Raw genomic sequence first — 19,149 nt, forward strand, 5'->3', positions numbered from 1 at the left:
AGAAGCGCCCATCCAAGAAGGCTCAAGGTCATTGGCCACAGATAAAATGACGTCAAATCACGTTATATCTACAGTAGCTTTCTTTGGACTGATCATGTCAACACCTTACTTTCAAAGTCTTAGCTAACAGTCATCATCATGAATCATGTCAACAGTCTACTGGCAAATTATTTCCAATCCTTGTCATTTGAAGAAAAATTGTAGATAAAGCGTATCGGTGCTCATCGGCCATTGGACATAAACACTACACAAGTTGTAAATCGCAAATTCAACAATGAGTGGTTTGGAAGGAATCAGTGGCAACTGCAAGCATTGCAAAGTAATCACTATTTAGCTTCCCCTCCCTGCTATTGGGTGGAGAGGGTGTGTGGTCCAAGTCTGGGTTTCAGGGTCTCTTTTCCAAGCTTAAAAGGATAAACATTCACACGCAACACCCTGGGCCAGAAAAGGTTGAATATATTGGCCATGCTGTCAATCCATCATGACTGTTCAAAACAACTGGAAACTCGGAACTGGGAAATCTCAGACTTCAGTGAGTTCAAGACAACTGGGAACTCCGACTGGGAAAATAAGTTTTGAACAGTCATCCATCTCGGAATTTCAAGTTGGGAACTCAGCCACTTTCTAGAGTTCTGACCTGAAGATCTTTTTTTTTTTTTTGTTTGTTTTTTTGTTGTTGAATTTTTACACCTTTTTCTCCCCAATTTCGTGGTGTCCAATTGTTGTAGTAGCTACTATCTTGTCTCATCGCTACAACTCCCGTACGGGCTCGGGAGAGACGAAGGTTGAAAGTCATGCGTCCTCCGATACACAACCCAACCAGCCGCACTGCTTCTTAACACAGCGCGCATCCAACCCGGAAGCCAGCCGCACCAATGTGTCGGAGGAAACACTGTGCACCTGGCAACCTTGGTTAGCGTGCACTGTGCCCAGCCCGCCACAGGAGTAGCTGGTGCGCGATGAGACAAGGACATCCCTACAGACCAAGCCCTCCCTAACCCGGACGACGCTAGGCCAATTGTGCGTCGCCCCATGAACCTCCCGGTCGCGGCCGGTTACGACAGAGCCTGGACGCAAACCCAGAGTCTCTGATGACACAGCTGGCTTTGCAGTACAGCGCCCTTAACCACTGCTCCACCCGGGAGGCATACCTGAAGATCATTGACGTCATGATTCGATCTTGTTTTTTTCTGGGTTCCCAGTAGTCTTGAAAGCACCATAATTCCATAGAATGCCAGACTGCCAAATTTTCCCACAAGAAGGACCGCCGCGCCACCTTCCTGTTCAAGTTAGCACAGCACAACGAGTCCAAATATGTATGGTATGCTGCTGAATAAATTATGTAATATGTCAGGGAAATATGTATACTGAGGCTAAGAAAGTAATACTTAGTGTATGTTGTGTAGTAAGCTGTTAGTAGCCCATGTGCCTCAACCTAATAGTTTGGTCCCTTTCCCCCTCATAATTTAGCCTACTGTTCTGACTTGGTGGTGCACATGTAGCCTATAGCCTGTTTTAGAGAAATGTCATCATCGAATATTGTAGGAGCTTTCATTGTCTCCTTATATGCCCCCTTTATTAATCCTACGTTTCTGACTTGGTGTATAGGGACAATACTGTAAGAACGGCCCATGTTCTGAATTCTGGCACTGTACACTTCAAAAGTGCTGAACAAATAGCTATATTGACTACGTCTGTTTTAGCTTGCTCATTAATGTCTTAATCAAAGTTACGGATTGCCTCTTATCTGCTCATTGTTCCCTTATGCCACAGTTTGTACATCTCAATTGTCAGTAGAAACCACATTTGTTTAAGCAAGTCAGCCATATCAGCTATGTATTTATTTATTTTTAAGCCAGTAAATGAGGCTGAATAAACTGTTTCGAGGCCAGACATGGCGCTGTTGATAGCCAGGTGTAGCATGGTAAGTATTCACTCCATTGTGTTGAAAAGAAAGCTCTGCTGTTGGGACAGATTTATGTTGGCCTTAACAGTTTGTGGGCACCTTTGTCACCATTAATGCATTGTTTAGTGTTGTATTGTATAGTGGCTTTGCTGGCATGCATCTAAAAAATATATGTTGAGTTTGCCCCACCAAGATTGACATGCTAAAATCGCCACTGCCCCAGTGGCATGTTAATTAGAGCGTAGATGCTTCTTCTGTCCATTGTTCATTCGCTGTGCGCCCAGGTCTACCATTTGACCACAAGGTGTCGCCAAGACAATGTACTTTATCATTCAAGCAGACATGTATTTTAGCGTTTGGGCCTTACGTGCTGCGTATACCATTTGACCACAAGGTGGCGGCAATACAGTGTTATACAGTAGTTCTGAAAGAAATACATAGTGCCAGACAGTCATGTTTTTTTAATAGATGCACTTTGGGTTGTTGTCCACATGATGGCCCTATTTCCCATAGGAAAGACTGGCCTGCCTGCACTGGCATTGACAAACTACTTTGTATGCCGGTTTGGGCCTAAACCTACAAGCGAGTCGAATGTTGTGTTCACATTTGCTGGACGAATTAAATGGATTTGAGTCACACCGCCGCCTCCATGCCATATCACCATAATGCACTAATTACCTGCTTCTGCATTATTCACACGTATCACCATGAATCATACCCCATGTTGTTTATTAGTGTTAACCATATGTGTGAGTAATAGTGTTTATCACACTCAATATGACTCTCTCTCACACACACACACACACACTGCGATCATGTCATAGGCCTAGACCTCCCACCACTGACCCAGAAAATGCATAATATGGCTTCAGCTTGCAAAAATAAGCAATTAATCTGTAATACAATGTTATTGTTGCACATTGAGGCTGTTCACCAACAACCATAGATCTACTTGAGTTCTGTATTAGGGATAGTCAATGAACAGGGGGAAGAAAGTAATGAGTAAATTGAACTGACGTTATATAGTTACACAAGAATGAAGGCTACTCATTTCCAGGGCAGGCATATAAGCCAAGTCTTTAATTTCCACCAATATATATTTCAGAAGTTACCTATCACAGGGCCTCCAGCTACACCGTGTGTAATTTTATAGCTAGATATCGACATTTAGCTTGGGCCCTCTTCCAGGGCTGTAATAGTGTCCATATTGGATGCATCTCAAACTGTTTGCCAAAATGAAACTATCGGCCTGCCGTCTGGCGCCTAAGGGCTGAGCTGCAAAAATGTGAAGCTTCTTCAGCTCAGTGTTAATTTAAGGACCATAGCTAGGCTACTTTTTTATAGTAAGCAGGCCAAGAATATTGTGATGGCCGGATGGTGTGTAGGCTAGGTGTGTTAGGCTATTCAATATGTGTGAACACATTTGATGTTTTAGTCGTATCATTTATTGGAATTAAGTTTAGATTGAATAGGCTCAACTTTTGAACTCATGTATGTTTTATGTGTATTCATTGTTGTTCTTAATCTGTACCTTTACGACTTCAGTTGGATTGTAGTCATAAGTGTCGAATCTATTTAATGTGGAAAGGACCTTTAGCTCTGTGTGCCCAATCGTTCCTGCTAGAGCGCCCATGCTGGTTGCTGTCCATGGTGCTAGAACCGGCTACGTACGTGGTGCTGAAACTCCCAACTCATAGCTACTGCGGATACAATGTCTGGTAGGCTCCTTTTTTAAACCTTTATTTAACTAGGCAAGTCAGTTAAGAACAAATTCTTATTTTCAATGACGGCCTAGGAACAGTAGGTTAATTGCCTATTCAGGGGAAGAACGACAGATGTGTACCTTGTAAGCTCGGGGATTTGAACTTGCAACCTTTCGGTCCAACGCTCTAACCACTAGGCTACCCTGCCTCCCCATATGCCTTTTTAATCTGTGGTGTATAACAAGGTTGTAATGCACATTGTTCTATTTGGATTTCGTAGGCTATTAAAATGGGAATGAAAGGCCGATTCTTGATTCTAGCTTCAAGTGATGTAATTCCCTTCGTGCCAATTTGTTTTTTCATACTTGTCTGCCATGTCACGTCCCGATTTAGCGCTTATATCCCCTTATTCGCCACACTCTCCTCTAAAATGGCGTGATTACAGCGTATGGCCGTTTAAACATGCCGTGTCGTGCAGTGGTAGATAGACTGGCCAACTCTGTAGCCTACGCTGCTGCTTTAAAAAAAGAGCCTGGTTGCGGAGCGCTGACGTCACTGGCGTGTCGTACATGTGTGTTTGACATTCGGTAGACTATGCTGATCACTGATCACGGCCCCCGCTCAAAGGAGATTCCCAATAGTTAAGAGCAATACAGAGGGGTTTTCCTCGGAAGCAATATCATCCCACGCAATTAGGAGCCGAGATTCCTGCAAAACAATCCCACATCAGCTCGTAATCCATCTAGAATCGTCGTGTATTGCAGCAGGAGCCATGTCTGTAGCTGGGTTTAAGAAACAGTTCCACAAAGCTACTCAGGTAAGCCGCATTGTTAATTCAAATAATACAGGACATTGTCGTGCCTTTTGGATATAGTAGCCTAATCGTGTAGATGCATTGAGAATGTCAAGGGTTTTCGTGATTGCTGGTTAATGCTTTGTGAGGTTGGTGTTGAAAGGATAACATAACGGTATCTGCCTCATTAGTTATGCGCAGCGTTTTTCCGTGGTAGACAGTTTGTAGCATATTCGCGGTTGCATCATGGCTAATACGCTTTATTGTGAGGAAATTGATCTTCCTGTCACAACTGCACTGTATGTATCCCTTCAATGGCGCTCGAATCCCCTAAATGAATGACATTAAAAAGGACTGGCGCGACGCAGCAATGCGCCACGGGCCGCATCATTCTTATCCCTCTGAAACGTGCAGAGAGAGTGATAAATTAACCTTTGACATTCTATGCAGAGAGTGATTTCAGGTCAAAATAACAAAATGGGGATTGTTTTCACGATAATCCCTTTGCTCTACGGTCCGTGCTATCCGGGATCCTTGGGATGTCCCTAGCGGATTGGAAAATGCCATGTTTTAAATGGTTAAGATTAGTGTTTAGTGTAGGGACGTCCCAAGGATACCGGATAGTACTGACCGTCTACATCACAGACCGTCGGTACAGGACAGATGGTCTGAAAATGTGATGATGGGTACACCTTCTCCACTTCACATGACGTTCCGCCTGTACCGGAGAAAAACTCCAGCTTGGAACAACGAATAATGTTATTATCTGTTTTTTCTACCATAAGGGCTAGACCAGTGCGTTATTAAATCGCCTTTATGTAACCGTTAAATGAGTCCTGGTTGAAATCCTCCCAACGCGGTTGCGCAGGTTGACCTCGCCGCCCTCTAAAACCGGGCATCTCACGACCGACATCTAACTGTCCTGACAAACTGTCTAGAGTTAGGCCTACTGAATCTAATTCCTCCCGGGGTGCTTTCTCCAACTTGCTGACGATGCAGAAAACCGTACAATGTGTGAAATGATCCGTCATTTAAGTATAATTGTAATGCATCCCGGTGGACGCATCTACACACTGCAATATGGTTTATGGTTTAGGGCCATCCCAATCTCTGTTTAGTGTTTTTACTGGTTTAAAAATAGACTATAGCTAATGCTGTTTTAATCACTTTGGACGGATTTAAGACACCGTTGGGAAGTGTCTGTGCGCCCCATTGGCCTGTCCCCTTTAAAACGCCCGGTTCAGTCCTGCCAAAGTGATGTCCAAAGACGTGTTCTGCACCAGCCCTGAGTGTCTCTAACTGAAGGGCTTACATTTTATCTTCAAGCTGGGTTTAACCTCCCTGGAGAGTTCGCGGGGGTGTTGTGTTGGAGTGCAGGGTGACATGCGCTCTGGGCCACACGCAGCAGGAGGACCTAGAACAGGGCTGAGTCACCCTGTCACTCTGGCCATGTCTACACTTGACACTTGCATGTTACTTCTGCTATCAGAATGCGAAGATCGCATTGAAAAGACTGGCCTAGACACACAAAAGTGGCTTTGTGGTCTGATTGTGTTCAGATCTGGCTGACCACTTCAGGAGGTGGTCAGGGCTGCATTGTGTGTGGATTCCTCCTCAGTGTGGATGCAATCAGGCTACCGAAAGCGCATACAGTGGGCGACATCATCAGCACTTCTTCCACAAGTCTCCAGAAAACTTGTGTTTTGGGACCGAGAGGCACCTTTTCATTATAACATTGGAGGAAATGCGTTTCTAGCATGTGAGGAACATGTTTGCTGGCCTTATAAATGCTAGCCAGCTAGCTAATATTTAGAAAAACTATTTTTTGTTTGGTAGTTCTGCTAACCTGTTTGCAATCCCTGTAGTGTTTGTTTGCTAGCTTGCAGGCTAGCTACAGAGGTTAGCTGGCTAGTTTGCTACGGTAGTTAGCAACTGACATCAGTTGTTGTGTTATCATATTTAGCCTATTCCACCGTTTTGTAGAGTGAATACTGGCATTTGAATATAGTGCTGGAAAAGGGAATCCAGACACACTGTGGACACGGTAGACATGTTTCATGTAGATGCCTGACGCGTTCGGAACTCCATGATCAGAACTCTATGATCAGAACACTAAAACGGCATGAACTGTCAAGTCTAAACAAGGCCTCTGTCCTCTCTCACACTGGTTTAGTACACTACACACACACACACCCCCCACACACACACATGACATTAGTCATCAGCTGACAGTCAATTCAGTAATATTGTATGTGCAGTCACTTGTTAAGAGACAAGCAAAGACAATGACTGAATCATACAGTCAATGAATACTGCCAAATGCACAGCAACAGGTCATTGAATGTCAGCTGCTTCGATCTCAACATTCAGTTCATGTTCAATACACTTTGAACATTGTGTCCCATAACTGTTACGCCACATGCAATGTGTTACCAATGAATGATGCAAGTTAATGGTTTCTAATGTATCATAAGGCCGTTTCAACCTGTCAGAGTATATGTACTACTACTTTGAGGAACAGTGAGTTGTACAAATATCCTTGTGGTAGAAGTAGCCAAGCCATGTCTGGGTAGAATAGTGATGTAGTTGTGGTCAAGACACCTGAAGGAGGGAGCTGTCTGTCACTGTCACCGTGGGAAACCTTTTCTCTCCCTTTAGATTTGACCTCGGAGCACCCAGAGACTGTGTGTATGTGTCACCATAGACATACAGATGTAGTCATACATCGTTGGTCTTTACAGCAATGGGCCTATATTTAATGTATTACTGTTATTTTACCAGGTAAGTTGACTGAGAACACATTCTCATTTACAGCAACGACCTGGAGAATAGTTACAGGGGAGAGGAGGGGGATGAATGAGCCAATTGAAAGCTGGGGATGATTAGGTGGCCATGATGGTATGAGGGACAGATTGGGAATGTAGCCAGGACACCGGGGATCTTTAGTGACCACAGAGAGTCAGGACAGAAGTTTAATATCCCATCCAAAAGATGGCACCCTACACAGGGCAATGTCCCCAATCACTGCCCTGGGGCATTGGGATATTTCTTAGACCTGAGGAAAGCGTGCCTCCTACTGGCCCTACAACACCACTTCCAGCAGCATCTGTTCTCCCATCCAGGGACCAACCCTGCTTAGCTTCAGAAGCAAGCCAGCAGTGGGATGCAGAGTGGTATGCTGCTGGCCAATGTGAGTGTATAAGTGTATGAGTGTGTAAACCTCAGGAGGTATAGGAGGAGCTCTCTCCTGCTATCTGCCTTTACACACACACACACACTCTGCATGCTGCACTCAGTCTCCCATGCAGTGACAGCAGGGCTCCCTCTATTCATCTGAGAGCAAATGTTATGCCTGTCCCCTGACATAGGAGATCAGTGGGGAAGATGGGTGGATGAACAGGCCTAAGGAGGGGGGAGGGGCTTATGGGTGGGGTCTCCACTTGGCTGACCCTCAACACTGGGACCCCACAAGGGTGCGTGCTCAGCCCCCTCCTGTACTCCCTGTTCACCCACGACTGCGTGGCCACTCACGCCTCCAACTCATTCATCAAGTTTGCAGACGACACAGCAGCAGTGGGCTTGATTACCAATAACGACGAGACGGCCGACAGGGAGGAGGTGAGGGCACTCGGAGTGTGGTGTCAGGAAAACAACCTCTCACTCAACGTCAACAAAACAAAGGAGATGATCATGGACTTCAGGAAACAGCAGAGGGAGCACCCCCCAATCCACATAGAAGGGACAGCAGTGGAGAAGGTGGAACGTTTTAAAGTTCCTCGGCGTACACTTCAGACAAACTGAAATGTTCCACCCCCACAGACAGCGTGGTGAAGAAGACTCAACAGCGCCTCTTCAACCTCGGAGGCTGAAGAAATTTGGCTTGTCACCCAAAACCCTCACAAACTTTTAGATGCACAATCGAGAACATCCTGTCGGGCTGTATCACAGCCTGGTACAGCAACTGCTTAATCACTAGTCACTTTAAATAATGCCACTTTAATAATGTTTACATATCTTACGTTACTCATATCACATGCATATACTGTATTTTATACCATCTATTGCACCTTGCCTATGCCGCTCAGCCATATATTTATATGTAAATATTCTCATTCACCCCTTTACATATGTGTGTATTAGGTAGTTGTTGTGGAATTGTTAGATTACTTGTTAGTTATTACTGCACTGTCGGAACTAGAAGCATTTCGCTACACTTGCATTACCACCTGCTAACCATGTGTATGTGACCAATAAGATGTCATTTGATTTGGTATAAGTTTTTAATATGTGGTCGTTCTGGTTACAAGACAAAGCATCCATCTCTAAAAGGTAAAAAGTGTATGTTGTTTCTTTGAAGGTTTACATCTGATCCAGGGTCACCTTTTGTGGCTTTGGCTCATAGTGGTTAAGGTCCAGTGACCTGATCTGAAATCAGTTCTAACAGATGTAATGATCCAGAACATTATTGTACTGGATGTCCCGGGAATCTCAACTGACCCGACATTGACCAGAGCTAATGCTAACGGCTAATTACCCATCAGACCCTGCCTTGCCTGTGTGATTATGTAGCAGATGCTTTGTGGTGTATATTTTATGTTCCATTTCCCTCCTGCACGCTGTGCATTATCCCTTCTTCACTCAGGCTTTATGGGCCAGGGCTCTGTGGGGAACAACTGGCCATAAAAAGCTGCTGGTTTCACTGAGGGATTTAGTACACACACTTAAACAGTTGTGTACACACACACACACACACACACACACACACACTGTTCACTCTCTTACACAATCTCTCTCGCACGCACTGTACAAGGGCAACTGCAATGCAGTCCATTTAATATTGGTGAGAGAGGAGAGGGAAGGTTAAAGCAACCAAGTCCCCCTCCATCACTGGACACAAATCCATCCTGATCTCTTCCTAGAGAAGCTTTATAAGTTGAAATGAGACATTTCAGAAGTTTAATAAGGTGCAATGAGAAATAGTCTCTCCTGCTCACTGGGAAACATGACTGTATTACGTCTTTTGATTTGGGAAGCAATTAGGATGACTCACGCCGAGGATGTTTTTCTCCAAATTGGTTGTGTTATTTAGAGTATTTCTAGAGGACAGTGTGTGTGTTACGCCATCCGTCGACTTTGTCCTTAGTGAAAGAGGAAGAAGGAAATGGAGAGAGGGATAGAGGGACAAAGAAGGAGAGCTATGAGTCAGAAGCATCAGTTAGTGTGGAGGAGAACAGATGCTCTCCAAATGTCAGGCTTATATTCCCATGGTAGGATGAGAGGCCCCATACTGAATGTTAGCCATGGCATGATTGACTCTCACACGTCATAGACTACTGCTTATCCACAGCTACCCACATCAACTAGGCTAACGTTTGTTGTGGGGCAAACACATGAACTAGGCTAACGTTTGTTGTGGGGCAAACACATGAACTAGGCTAACATTTGTTGTGGGGCAAACGCATGAACTAGGCTAGTAGATTAGTAGAATGCACAAGGTGCAATTTCTAAATTGGGTAGTGCATCATCACTTCCTCGTGTCATGTAAGTCATGTCATTACTTCGAGAGCTATTTATAAATGTCCAGATCAAGTCGGCCATATCAGCTGTTTTTTTTATTTAGGTTTTTAGCCCGTAGATATTGTTGTCATTTTTTAGCCACTCAAATATCACATGAATACACATTGGACATGGCAAAATGTATAGAATTGCAAGACAATAAGCTTTAAACTTGCAAAATTCTCTCCACCACCAAGAGGAGTGTGAACAGTTTGTGTCATGAACAGTGCCTGTACCCATAGAAATAGATGTGGCGCATGCTGGATGTTCCCCAATGCTGCAAGGGTAGCCCCTGGTCTACCCCATGTTCTGTTATGCTAGAGGGGAAACCCTCTTCTTCACCAGAACATGCCCTCCTCAGAACATTGGTTGTGACGTTCTGTTTTTAGCCCATGGTAGCTCCGTAGTACATTGCATCTAATGGTAATAGTCTGCTAGCCTGGCCGACACGAGCCTGGCTGACACGAGCCTGGCTGACACGAGCCTGGCTGACACGAGCCTGGCTGACACGAGCCTGGCTGACACGAGCCTGGCTGACACTAGCCTGGCTGACACTAGCCTGGCTGACGCGACCCACGTGAATCACAGCACGGGGAGAGCTGTGACACACTGGTCTAGAGGCCGTTTGTTAATGCAATTTTGTCTCAGAATTTGAGTGATGTGTTTGATTGGTTCTCTCAAATGTATGGATATGAAAATCCAACAGTAGTAATGGAAGGGGGCGGAGCTCGGGGCCTGTGTGGTTGTCCATAAGTCAGAAAGACATGGAGGAGAACCAACCAGGAAAATCACAGACCTCCTTCATTATAAACACATCGTGCTGACAACATGAAAGAGCCACTCCAAGCTCTAACATCCGAAGGAGGACTTTGAGAGTTAGGTCTTAGCCAGACTAACAGTCTGCCAACAGGTAACTAAAAATACCTTCAAAAACATCTACTGCTGGGGGAGGGAGAAAGAGAGAGGGGGAAGGAGGAGAGGAAATGGGGAACTTCAGAAAGTGTCTGCAGGGTCTTTGGCTGTACAGAAATGGATGTTTTAGATAAATGTCAGAAGGGAAACTCGGGCCGCCGACACGTTTAGTTGATTTTAATGCTGTCGACATTGGTGATTCTAAGCTATATGGCTACTGTAATCTTCTTATACCCTATTACATGGCAGGTTATTCTACTGGCTAATATGGTTGGCTTAGCTACATGGGTGAGAACAGGAGTAAAATAGCATAGAGGTCTCTGTTCAGTAGAGGTTAAAGTGGAGCGTTGTGAACGTTGTGTGTTAAGTCACTGTTCTTAATGAAGCAGCGTTTCTTCACTCCACTGCTGTGTCTGATAAATGATTCAAGCCTCTTGTGCTTTCTTCTTCTGAGAGCTACTGTGGCACAGATAGACCGCAGCAAGACAGCGTGCGAGCAGATGTGTCTGTCTGGTCTGTCTGGTCTGTGTGTGTGTGTGTGTGTGTGTGTGTATTCCTGAGATATGATGCTGCAGTTTCTCTATGGATATCAGGTGGCACTAAGAGCTACTGAACCAGGTCAGTGGAAGACATCAGACATGTTTCCCCACATAGAAATTGAATGACAGAATTCATATCTATGACAGGTTCTATTTCTATGCTCCCCCATCACATGGTAGTTATCAGAATAGCATAGACGACAACTTCAAGACGATTATGATGAGTAGAGAGATTGATAGTCATTTTGATGATGGCTTTATTACCAACTCCACATCTCCAAATAAAGGACCAATGGGTGGTGTTTCTGTAACTCCTATGGACAGGTGTAAAACATGGCCGTGTTTATCCCAGGGTGGAGAACAGGGTTTATACTGCTCTGCTTTGTCCGCAACAGCTGTGGTACCAGCATGAAGCAACGTGTGGGGGTTTTGTTTTGGAAAGGTTGGGTGTGTGTGTGTGACCGAGACAGAGACATCTCTCCATAATACGTGGAGGTGCATTCAACCTCTTATCTCGGTCAGTCCAGCGTGGGAAGAGCTGTAACTGAATACTATCTGTTCTAGACTACAGCTGCCATCATCATGCAGATATGGTATCAGAACAGCATGAACACATGAGGCAAGGTTATGTGCAAATCACAAGTGCAAGAGGAATTGAGAAACTACAGCAGTGGTTCTTTCCTACTTCTTCTTCTGTCTCTTTTGTGTTGTACAGTAGTTCCCCCTTCAGGGAGAAAATAAGTCGGTCCCATCTAGCCGCAATTCTCCTAATTAGAGATGGTCTGTAGTCTATTAGAAGAAGTCTCTCTCTCTCTCTGCCTCCTCTCTCTTTCTGCCTCTCTCTCTCTCTCTCTCTCTCTTTCTTTCTGAAGTGTGTGCAGCATTTTTAAAACCTTTCGGTCTTGCATGACTTTTGTACACTTAAGATTACCTCTGCACTAATCTTTAATAACGAAGTAGATGTAGAAGCACGGTGGTTAGGAAAAACTCCCTAGAAAGGCATGAACCTAGGAAGAAACCTAGAGAGGAACCAGGCTCTGAGGGGTGGCCAGTCCTCTTCTGGCTGTGCCGGGTGGAGATTATAAGAGTACATGACCATTTAGGCCAGATTGTTCTTCAAGATGTTCAAAGATGACCAGCAGGGTCAAATAATAATCACAGTGGTTGTAAAGGGTGCAACAGGTCAGCACCTCAGGAGTAAATGTCAGTTGGCTTTTCATAGCCGAGCATTCAGAGGTCAAGACAGCAGGTGCGGTAGAGAGCGAGTCCTAAAGAGCAGGTGCGGTAGAGAGCGAGTCCTAAACAGCCGGTGCGGGACAAGGTAGCACGTCCGGTGAACAGTTCAGGGTTCTATCGCTGCAGGCAGAACAGTTGAAACTGGAGCAACAGCGTGACCAGGTTGACTGGGGACAGCAAGTAGTCATCAGGCCAGGTAGTCCTGAGGCATGGTCCTGCCAGGAGGGGAGGGCGAGAGAATTAGAGGGGGCTTACTTAAATTCACACAGGACACCAGATAAGACGGGAGAATTCCAACAGACATAACAGACTGACCCTAGCTCCCCGGCATATAGACTATTGCAGAGCTTACAACGTTGGGCATTGTGACAGGTGTCCCTTAAAGGCATTTGCTCTGCCTCCTGTCATTCACATTTCCCTGCCAATCAGAAGATTGGTAGTGTCATTGATCTCTTGTTGATTGGTGTAAAGTGGTTATTTAAAGGAAGAAGATGAATCTGAGTGCTGTTTACCATAGATGGGAGAGATGACAAAGGCATTGATGATTGTAATTGAATGATTGTTTCCCTTGTATTTGATCTACTGTAACAAAGTACTGATGTTCTACCTTTGACCTGTTGAACTGCCCGTATCAAACATCTGCCCGTGTTGAATGTTATCGTGACCGGTAGACGCCACCCTGAGCCGAGGACACACTGATAATGTCTCTGACATTATGTAGCAACTGTTGTCTTCCTCTCAGCCTCTCAGGCTGGTGTTTCCAGAACATTTGGTGCCGTCTGATTAGAGTATAAAGGGCCCGTCTCCAAGAGGCCAGCGAGACAAAACATCCACGACTGCTCTTCACTTCGGTTCACTTGAAAATCCCCTTTCCATGGCTTGTTGCAGAGGGAGAGAATCCATCCACTGTAGTAGCAAGCAGTCCCTGCAGCAAGGCCACACACAAACAAACACAATCATATTCAGCCTGTGTGTGTTTGCTGTGTCTGTGCCGAGTTGGAAGAGGGTACAACACCATGTACATCAACAGTGTCTGGAGGACACGCGTCATTAGCTGTCATCATTAGAACAGTCCAAAGGCTGCCTCTAGCACTGCAGACCAGGGTCACTCAGTACATGGGAATCCCTTTCAGCTCAGGAAGATGTAGCTGTGGATTCAGGACCACGGTATAATCCACCTGACTATAGTAATGCAGCAACGTATAACATTTAGCATGGTGTCTTTGGTATGGATGTAGTTGAGGAGAGAGAGGCGTTGTGGAGAGAGGCGTTAGGGTATGTCTACTTCAGGAATGGTGCATCCGTTGTGATGGATTTAGTAGTGTTCTGTGTGCTTGGTCAATACATGTTTATGTGTGCATCCATTGTGATTGCTGATTTAGTAGTGTGTGTGTGTGTGTGTGTGGCAGCAGCGTTGGACTCCCTGGATGTGGCTGCAGCCTGCCTAGGGGCCTGTAGGGCCGCAGATTGTGAGAGGAGAGGGTGAGTCATCTGGTCTGCCTCTCCTTCCTCTTTCTCATTCTGCTGCTCCTAGTCATGTATACTGCAGTGCAGTGCAGGGGAGAACCGATCCATCTGGGAGATAAGAGAGGAGGGAGGGATAGGGCGAGAGGGGTGGAGAGAGAGAAATAAAGGGAGATGGTGGGAAAGGCAGGACTCATGCCAAAATACTGTAGGCAGGGGAATAAAGAAGAGAACAGTAGCTGAGAGGATCAAGTCCCAAACACCTGATGTACCTACACACACGGCACAATCTCTATAGTCATCTTTCACTGACTGGATTCTCACTTCAGCGCTGCCCTAATAAGCTAACACACACACACACACACTGCCTAATAGTCTTACACTAGAACTGCCTCATGAAGAAATCTGTATTGCTCCTGAAACCAGCTCAATATACCTTCATCAATGAGACGTTACGCAACGACTAACACTTTCTCACCCTTCAATCTTGGTCTATTTCCTGGTTGATTTTGTTTTTCTTCTGAGCTCATAGGAAGATATTGTTTATTTGCACCACTGGCAAAAGTCCATTACTCAGTTATTGATGGGTGGAGTAAATGCCTTTACAGCGGTTGTATTGATTTGGGAAAAGACTGTTATAGTGAGAGATGGTGGCGAGTAGCTATGAATCTCCAATGCTGCCTTTACTTCCTGTACTGAGCTTCAGTGAATACTCTCGGGCTAAAGCACCCGAAGACCAAGGATGCATGGATATTGTTCTGTTAGGAGTGGAGAATGGTAGATTTGTCAATTGAATTGTCCTAGAATGGACTAGCCGACAAATGTGTGTGTGTTCGTTCCTTGGTGCGTGGGTGTGTGTGTTCGTTCCTTGGTGCGTGGGTGTGTGTGTTCGTTCCTTGGTGCGTGGGTGTGTGTGTTCGTTCCTTGGTGCGTGGGTGTGTGTGTTCGTTCCTTGGTGCGTGGGTGTGTGTGTTCGTTCCTTGGTGCGTGGGTGTGTGTGTTCGTTCCTTGGTGCGTGGGTGTGTGTGTTCGTTCCTTGGTGCGTGGGTGTGTGTGTTCGTTCCTTGGTGCGTGGGTGTGTGTGTTCGTTCCTTGGTGCGTGGGTGTGTGTGAGGGTAGTCCGTGGTGCGTGGGTGTGTGTGTTCGTTCCTTGGTGCGTGGGTGTGTGTGTTCGTTCCTTGGTGCGTGGGTGTGTGTGTTCGTTCCTTGGTGCGTGGGTGTGTGTGAGGGTAGTCCTTGGTGCGTGGGTGTGTGTGAGGGTAGTCCTTGGTGCGTGGGTGTGTGTGTTCGTTCCTTGGTGCGTGGGTGTGTGTGAGGGTAGTCCTTGGTGCGTGGGTGTGTGTGTTCGTTCCTTGGTGCGTGGGTGTGTGTGAGGGTAGTCCTTGGTGCGTGGGTGTGTGTGTTCGTTCCTTGGTGCGTGGGTGTGTGTGTTCGTTCCTTGGTGCGTGGGTGTGTGTGAGGGTAGTCCTTGGTGCGTGGGTGTGTGTGTTCGTTCCTTGGTGCGTGTGTTCGTTCCTTGGTGCATGGGTGTGTGTGTTCGTTCCTTGGTGCGTGGGTGTGTGTGAGGGTAGTCCTTGGTGCGTGGGTGTGTGTGTTCGTTCCTTGGTGCGTGGGTGTGTGTGAGGGTAGTCCTTGGTGCGTGGGTGTGTGTGTTCGTTCCTTGGTGCGTGGGTGTGTGTGTTCGTTCCTTGGTGCGTGGGTGTGTGTGTTCGTTCCTTGGTGCGTGGGTGTGTGTGAGGGTAGTCCTTGGTGCGTGGGTGTGTGTGTTCGTTACTTGGTGCGTGGGTGTGTGTGAGGGTAGTCCTTGGTGCGTGGGTGTGTTCGTTCCTTGGTGCGTGGGTGTGTGTGAGGGTAGTCCTTGGTGCGTGGGTGTGTGTGAGGGTAGTCCTTGGTGCGTGGGTGTGTGTGAGGGTAGTCCTTGGTGCGTGGGTGTGTGTGTTCGTTCCTTGGTGCGTGGGTGTGTGTGAGGGTAGTCCTTGGTGCGTGGGTGTGTGTGTTCGTTCCTTGGTGCGTGGGTGTGTGTGTTCGTTCCTTGGTGCGTGGGTGTGTGTGAGGGTAGTCCTTGGTGCGTGGGTGTGTGTGTTCGTTCCTTGGTGCGTGGGTGTGTGTGAGGGTAGTCCTTGGTGCGTGGGTGTGTGTGTTCGTTCCTTGGTGCGTGGGTGTGTGTGAGGGTAGTCCTGGCCAATTTAAATGTAGTTCTGCAGTACAGCAGAAGTGGTGCTGTACACTGGATCCTCTCATCACTCCAGAAACCTGAAGATATTCCTTACCCCTCCTTTTTATCTGAGCTTTATTTTCTTCTTCAAAGTACCTCTATATTACTCGGGATATTTGCCTGCCAATTCCCTCCCCTCAGGATGTACTGTGTTTTTACTTACAGTACCTCTTCTTGGAGTGTATTTGCTCAAAGTACTTTGGTTGTTGACGGGTGCACAGATGAGCTTCCCTGAGATGTTTGTGCACAGAAATTATTTGGTTGTGCAAACCCACAGTTTCATCAGCTGTCCAGGTGGCTGATCTCAGATGATCCCACCGGTGAAGAAGCCGGACGTGGAGGTCCTGGACTGGTGTGATTATACATGGTCTGGGGTTGAGGCCAGTTGGACGTACTGCCAAATTCTCCAAAACAAGGTTGGAAGCAGCCTTTTATTGTCCCCAACACAATGTGGAGCTGTGTAATGATCTGTTTAAACCCCCCTAGAGTACATCCTAAGTAACATAATAAAAATGAATCTGTCAGTTTAGCTAGATATGTATTTTTCACATTGTTTGCGTCTCAATCCTATGCATCCGCCTATGGAAAGTAGCAGAGCTACAGCGCTGTTTGTCAGATCAGGAGACATCCCAGAAATCAGCTTACATCCTGGATCAGCACTCGTACTCTGAAACGCTTTGTGAGTACAGGCCCAGTCCATTAGGGTATTGAGTGAGCTGAGCTTGTCAAATACAGAGAACGGGTAGTGCGCTGGGCTGACTCTGGATCAGTATTATAGAGGTTAATAGATGACATCCACAGAACCACTCCCGATAATCCTAATCCCTTTGCCCTGGGTTAGAACGCCCCGTAGCTAGGCAACTAATGCCTAGAGAGAGACAATGAATGGTGACATGGACACTGATTAGTGAACAGCTAATTCCACTAATTAGCCTACTGTTCTAAAGTTCTCTCTGTGTTTGTGAATGACTGACCATTGAAAGGGACACTTTTTAAAAAACTATCCTCTCTCGTCATGACTGTAGGCTGAAAGTGTTACCGGAGAGTGTAGTTCTATGAGCTGACGGCACAGTCACGGCCAGTCATCACTCATTCATTCCTTTGTATTTCCCCGTCCCTGTCTTGGAGAGTGATGACGCCTGGACAATAAACTAGGCAGTTTGGTCGGAGGCAGATATAGCAGCTCTCTCTTTCTCCTCCGTCTCTCCCTCTCCCCCTCCCCCCATAACATCAGTATTCAGGCCATGAAAGATGTTTTATTCAGGAGTTAGATATTACATATTCTGGGCATCACCTACTGCGGCTGGGAAACACAGGAAGGCTGGGGCTGAGAGGATGGACTGGGAGGGGAAAGTTCCAGAAGCCTCCAGAAGGAAGACAGGTGAGGGGTTCCTTAACACATGGTATTCTAAAATCTAAATATTGTTATTGGTATTATGTGTTGATGATAGGCTGTTTCATGTTCAGCATTGGCCCGGTCCAAGATGGAGGCAGTATTAGGGGCGTCAGAAATCGGATGGATTCAATAGGAGTCATCAGTGCTACATCTGTGGCTAGTAAGGCACACCTGCATATGGTGATACGGCCCAGGAGAACACACACATGGTGACACGGCCCAGGAGAACACACACATGGTGACACGGCCCAGGAGAACACACACATGCACATGATGACACGGCCCAGGAGAACACACACATGCACACTTACAAACACACATACAGTTTCTCTGTGTTTAAACATGCGGAGCATCCAGGCCACACAGCTTTATTACCAGAATCCTATTAGAGATAGAATTCCCCCTACCTCTCTCAAACACACACACACACACACACACACACACACAGTGTCTCTGTGTCTGGAGAGCTGACCACACACACCTGAGTTATGGATGGTGATAATAGATTGCTGTAGGGACATACAGGGCCTTCAGAAAGTATTCATACACCTTGACTTGTTCCACATGTTGTTACAGCCTGAATTTAAAATGAAATAAATCAATTTTGGTTCTCACCCATCTACACACAATAGCCCATAATGACAAAGTGAAAACATATATTTAAAAAAATGTTGGCACGTTTGTTGAAAATGAAATGTAGAAATGGACGTATTTACATCCCTGAGTCAATACATGTTAGAATCACCATTGGCAGAGATTACAGCTGTGATTTTTTCTGGGTATGTCTCTAAGAGCTTTACACACCTGGATTGTACAATATTTACCCATTTGTTATTTTCTAAATTCTTCAAGCTCTGTCAAATGTGTTGTTGATCATTGCTAGAAAACCACTTTCAAGTCTTACCAAACTGTAACTCGGCCATTCAGGAACATTCACTGTCTTCTTGTTAAGCAACGCCAGTGTAGATTTGGGCTTGTGTTTTAGGTTGTCCTGCTGAAAGGTGAATTCATCTCCCAGTGTCTGGTGGACTGAACCAGGTTTTCTTCTAGGATTTTTCTAGGTGTTTAACAATTCCAAGCATACCCATAACATGGTGGTCACGTCTGGCTCAGTTGGTAGAGCATGGTGCTTGCAAATGACTAAAATGTAAGTGATGCAGCGACCGCTATGCTTTAAACTGAGTGGTACTCAGTAATGGGTTGTAATGGATTTCTCCTCAAACTTAACACTGTGTATTCAGGACAAAAAGTTTATTGCTTTGCCACATTTTTTGCAGTTTTACTTCAGTGCCTTGTTGCAAACAGGATGCATGTATTCTGTACGGGCTTCCTTCTTTTCACTCTGTCATTTAGGTTCGTATTGTGGAGTAACTACAATGTTGTTGATCCATCCTCAGGTTTCTCCTATCACAGCTATTGAACTGTTTTA

At 45.8% G+C, this 19,149-nt stretch overlaps 1 protein-coding gene across 7 annotated transcripts in view; it reads left to right on the forward strand.

The window, feature by feature from the left end:
• Positions 1–3,509: 3,509 nt before the first annotated feature.
• Positions 3,510–19,149, forward strand: part of LOC110497344 (endophilin-A1) — a 54,950-nt gene continuing 39,310 nt past the window's right edge. For 3 of the 7 annotated variants that reach the window (XM_090209564.1, XM_090209565.1, XM_090209569.1), the window contains exon 1: positions 4,166–4,426. In XM_090209564.1, coding sequence (XP_090065690.1) covers positions 4,382–4,426 — 45 coding nt within the window. In that variant the 5' untranslated portion in view covers positions 4,166–4,381. Of the gene's footprint in view, positions 3,625–4,132; positions 4,427–19,149 lie in introns of those variants that run through there. The other 4 variants (XM_090209566.1, XM_090209570.1, XM_090209567.1 and 1 more) reach the window with 3 other exon arrangements.

The sequence above is a fragment of the Oncorhynchus mykiss genome, chromosome 19 (genome assembly GCF_057628025.1).
Source record: "Oncorhynchus mykiss isolate SJ-2025 chromosome 19, ASM5762802v1, whole genome shotgun sequence".
Lineage (NCBI taxonomy): Eukaryota > Metazoa > Chordata > Actinopteri > Salmoniformes > Salmonidae > Oncorhynchus > Oncorhynchus mykiss.